The following is a 4,585-nucleotide window of genomic DNA, read 5'->3' as shown; positions in this document are numbered from 1 at the left end:
TTAATTCTATTTATTTTTTAGTTATAGAATTGAATATTAAATTAATTTTATTTTTAAAAACTAAAAGTAACGAAAAACCGACTATTTTTCTGATTTTTGATGAATGAAAGGTTAATGAATGATAACAAGACACAGAAAAAATGAGTGGTCATGTATGAATATATATACGAATACACCTCTAGTCTTATTGTTTATATTCATAAGTATTTGTAGTTATACATTCCAATGTGTCGAATCACTTTGGAAACAAGAAAGAGTTCTTCAATTCGTGTCCATAAACATAGACCATATTGACCGAGCCACATGCACTTAATTTTTTATTATTTATTTTTATTGTTTAATTTTGCTTTCTAATGTAATATTAACTAGTAACATTAACCATTAAACTAGACGAGGCTAGATGATATATTAAGATAAAGGATCAACTGTGAATATGTGATGTATGCATGTTGAAAGATGGTTCATAGTAGTCCAGTCAGTACATCTTCTCGCCAACTATCACCAACCCCTTTTCGCTTTCTTCCTTCACCAAATTAATCTCATCGCCTCAAGAAACCAACCACGTCTTCTTTTCTTATACGACGCTCAAAGATTTTTTAGTCACATCACCAAATTTTCTATAAAGAAGGCCTGTTTTGAAGCTAAAATCTTATCACACTCTACTTTAGCATGTCTTTTGACACCATGTCCCTGGCAAGTGATCTGCCATTTCTAGGCCCACGTTCTGGCCCTTCAAGCATGGAGCTTAAGCAACTATCTCGACGACCAAAACACCATATCTCACCAACGCTCGGAGAGCTTTTGCAATTCGTCGGAGATGCCAATTCTTCTCCCAACGCCGGCCATGGCGTTTCTGATCCACTTCACGCATCACCTTTTGTTCTTTCTTTCAATAGTCTCACATATAGTGTTAAAGTCTCTCGAAAGACGGCCGTTCCTAGTTCACTAGGCGGTGGTAAGGTGGAGATGTCGAACACTAAGGTTTTGTTGGATGATATCTCCGGCGAGGCGAGGGAAGGCGAGATCATGGCGGTGCTTGGTGCCAGTGGGTCGGGAAAGTCGACGTTAATCGACGCACTTGCAAACCGGATTGCGAGAGGGAGCTTGAAAGGTACTGTGACGTTGAACGGTGACATTCTTGAGTCAAAGTTGCTCAAAGTTATATCCGCCTACGTCATGCAAGATGATTTATTGTTTCCCATGCTAACCGTCGAAGAAACGCTGATGTTCTCGGCTGAGTTCCGGCTTCCTCGGACACTGTCAAAGTCGAAAAAGAAAGCAAGAGTTCAAGCACTGATCGATCAGTTAGGTCTCAGAAATGCTGCTAAAACGATCATCGGAGATGAAGGTCATAGAGGGGTTTCCGGTGGGGAACGCCGTCGTGTTTCTATCGGAACCGACATCATCCATGACCCCATCGTGCTGTTTCTTGACGAACCTACATCTGGGCTCGACTCCACTAGTGCTTACATGGTGGTAAAAGTCTTGCAACGTATAGCTCAAAGCGGAAGCATAGTGATCATGTCGATACACCAACCTAGTTACAGACTCATGGGTTTGCTCGACAAATTGATATTTCTTTCAAGGGGACAAATGGTTTTCAGTGATACCCCATCAAAACTACCAGATTTCTTCGCAGAATTCGGAAACCCAATCCCAGAAAACGATGATCGAACTGAATTTACACTCGACTTCATCAGAGAGCTCGAGATGTCCGATTCAGGAACTAAACAGCTAGTTGATTTCAACAAGTCATGGCAAAGAAACAAAAGCCAAGATAGGAGATCAGTCGCAGAAGCCAAACTGTCACTAAAAGACGCCATAAGTGCAAGCATTTCACGAGGCAAGTTAGTCTCAGGCGCTACGAACATTGATTCGAATCTATCCTCGTCAGTTCCAACATTTGCAAACTCTTTTTGGGTGGAGGTTCTTGTGATAGCAAAACGTTCGATGCTCAATTCATGGCGATCACCTGAACTTTACGCGATCCGTCTAGGCGCTATCATTGTTACCGGAACTATTCTAGCAACCATGTTTCGGAAACTGGACAATTCGCCACGTGGAATCCAAGAACGAATAGGGTTTTTCGCGTTTGCCATGTCCACAATGTTCTACACTTGTGCAGAAGCCATTCCTGTGTTCCTTCAAGAACGATACATTTTCATGAGAGAAACTGCGTACAACGCTTACAGACGTTCATCATACGTTGTGTCTCACTCGATTATGGCCATTCCTTCCTTAATCTTCCTCTCATTCGTATTTGCATGCATAACCTTTTGGGCTGTAGGGTTAGCCGGTGGGACCATGGGGTTTTTCACTTTCCTCCTCTTCATATTTGCCTCATTTTGGGTCGGAAGCTCTTTCGTCACCTTCCTCTCCGGCGTTGTGACTCACGTGATGCTTGGATACACCGTTGTGGTTGCGGTTCTGGCGTATTTCCTTCTCTTCAGTGGTTTCTTCATCAGTCGTGATCGAATCCCGGCGTATTGGTTATGGTTCCATTATCTTTCACTGGTTAAATACCCTTATCAGGGTGTTTTGCAGAACGAGTTTGATGATCCTATGGAATGCTTCGTGAGGGGAACTCAAATCTTTGATAATTCGCCATTGGGTGCGATTCCAGACACCATGAAACTGAAGCTTTTGAAGAGCATGAGCCAGGCACTTGGTGTGCCGCTTACAAGCTCGACTTGCTTGACTACTGGTGCAGATATATTGAAGCGACAAGGGGTTACTGATATTAGCAAATGGGGTTGCTTTTGGATCACCATAGCGTTGGGTTTCTTGTTTAGAATCTTGTTTTATTTTGCTTTGTTGGTGGGAAGTAAGAACAAAAGGAGGTAAAATAAAATTCGAAAAAAAAAAGAATTATAATAAAAGGCATAATATCTCAAGTTGTAATTCACCTTTTTTTCATTTTATATGATTGAAGTATTTTCTTTCTTATTAGGGAAATTTTCCTTTAATTTGTAAGGTTTTTTTTTTTTTTTTTTTTTTTTTTTTTTTTTTTTTTTTTTGTAATTTTTTTCTTTATTTTTACAAGGTAATTAATATGAGTATATAGTCGGTTTTATTACGATAAATGTTTTTGTATCAACCTAAAATCTATTATAATACATAACTATCTTTTATATTTACAAGATATCTTTCCACCTTCAACAAATGGGTCAAGTGGACTCTCTCTCTCTCTCTCTCTCTCTCTCTCTATATATATATATATATATATATATATATATATATATATATATATATATATATATATATATATTAAAATTAAAATAAATTTAATACAAACTATAAAGTAATATAATTTTACATATTTATTTAAATCAATGATTATAATTTTATATAACTAAAAAAATCTCTTAATTAATAATTTATCTAAAATAAGTGATTAATAATTTTGAGTTTTTTACTATTAAAGTTTAATTAAATTTGTAACCGTGGTTCTTATGGGTTATAAACTAGTGTATATATATATATATATATATATATATATATATATATATATATATATATATATATATATATATATATATATATATCCCGTAATCTAATAAATAAGACCAATTTTGCCACGTGACATTTTATTAGCCCACTCGAATCAATTTATCCTGCCAATATCATCTAAGTGAATTTCCGATATTGCCCTTGCTTCCTCTTCCTCTGATTGCATACCATATTGATTGAAGTAGTTTCCATGTATAATGCCAATTAATCATAAAGAAATTGATCTAAAATCTCTTAAAATCAGCCATATTTACGTTATAGTTGGTTCTCATATCATAAATCACGTTGATTTGCTACTTGTAGATCTTTAAAGCTCGCCAAGATATGCTTAAGCCATAATTCTCTTTTTCATCTCTATCAATGGTTGTGATTCTCCTCCTCATCTATAATTTTCTCTAGAAAACCATAGCTTCACAAATCCTTTAATTCACTCTTCGCGTGCTTAGAGCATAACAATGGCGCACTGCTTCCATAAAATGATAACCATTGAGTTGTTCTCATCTTCTGCAAGTATTCGACATTCTTCTTTGCGTCAGTTCCTCTCTACCCTTCTCTTTTTCTCCTTCTTGGTTTGGTACTTTTGATAAAAACCTGATGCTTCTCTTGAAATTGCTTTTTGAACCCTTTTTTTTTTTTTTTGCAAAGGTTTGAGATTAATGGCAAACGATTTCAAGCGTCCTTATCTTCACAAAATCCTTATTGAAGGTATGTTTTCCACAAGTAGTTACACAGAATTATAACGTAATCTCCTACAATCAATTCTTTTGATGTTTCTATGCATCCCCATCCATTATTCTTTCTAGCTTTCCTTACGATTATGATCCAAACTGACACCATCATTTTGGTATTTTACAACCAAATTTGTTTTAACTTGTGAATTTGTGTAAAAGCAATCTCCTCCTAAATCTTGTTGATTTTTTTGCTTATATGTTAAAAATGGGTTAGTGGTTTTTTGAGAAGATAGTAAGTTTTATATGAATGCATATAACGTGTTTGATGAAATGTATGATGGTATTAGACAATAGGATTGGATATGGAAGGGAATAACTTTTTGCTACATCATCTTGGAAGTTCT

At 36.1% G+C, this 4,585-nt stretch overlaps 1 protein-coding gene across 1 annotated transcript; it reads left to right on the top strand.

Moving 5' to 3' along the window:
• Nucleotides 1-581: 581 nt before the first annotated feature.
• On the top strand, nucleotides 582-2,946 carry LOC111887432 (ABC transporter G family member 20). Its single transcript, XM_023883599.3, has one exon. It carries the CDS (start codon nucleotides 670-672, stop codon nucleotides 2,842-2,844), a length of 2,175 nt encoding a protein of 724 aa, XP_023739367.1. The 5' UTR covers nucleotides 582-669; the 3' UTR covers nucleotides 2,845-2,946.
• The last annotated feature ends 1,639 nt before the right edge of the window (nucleotides 2,947-4,585 follow it).

The sequence above is a fragment of the Lactuca sativa genome, chromosome 6 (genome assembly GCF_002870075.4).
Source record: "Lactuca sativa cultivar Salinas chromosome 6, Lsat_Salinas_v11, whole genome shotgun sequence".
NCBI lineage: Eukaryota > Viridiplantae > Streptophyta > Magnoliopsida > Asterales > Asteraceae > Lactuca > Lactuca sativa.
The sequence above is the reverse complement of the archived record's forward strand: the minus strand, read 5'-3'. Positions and strand labels throughout refer to the sequence as shown.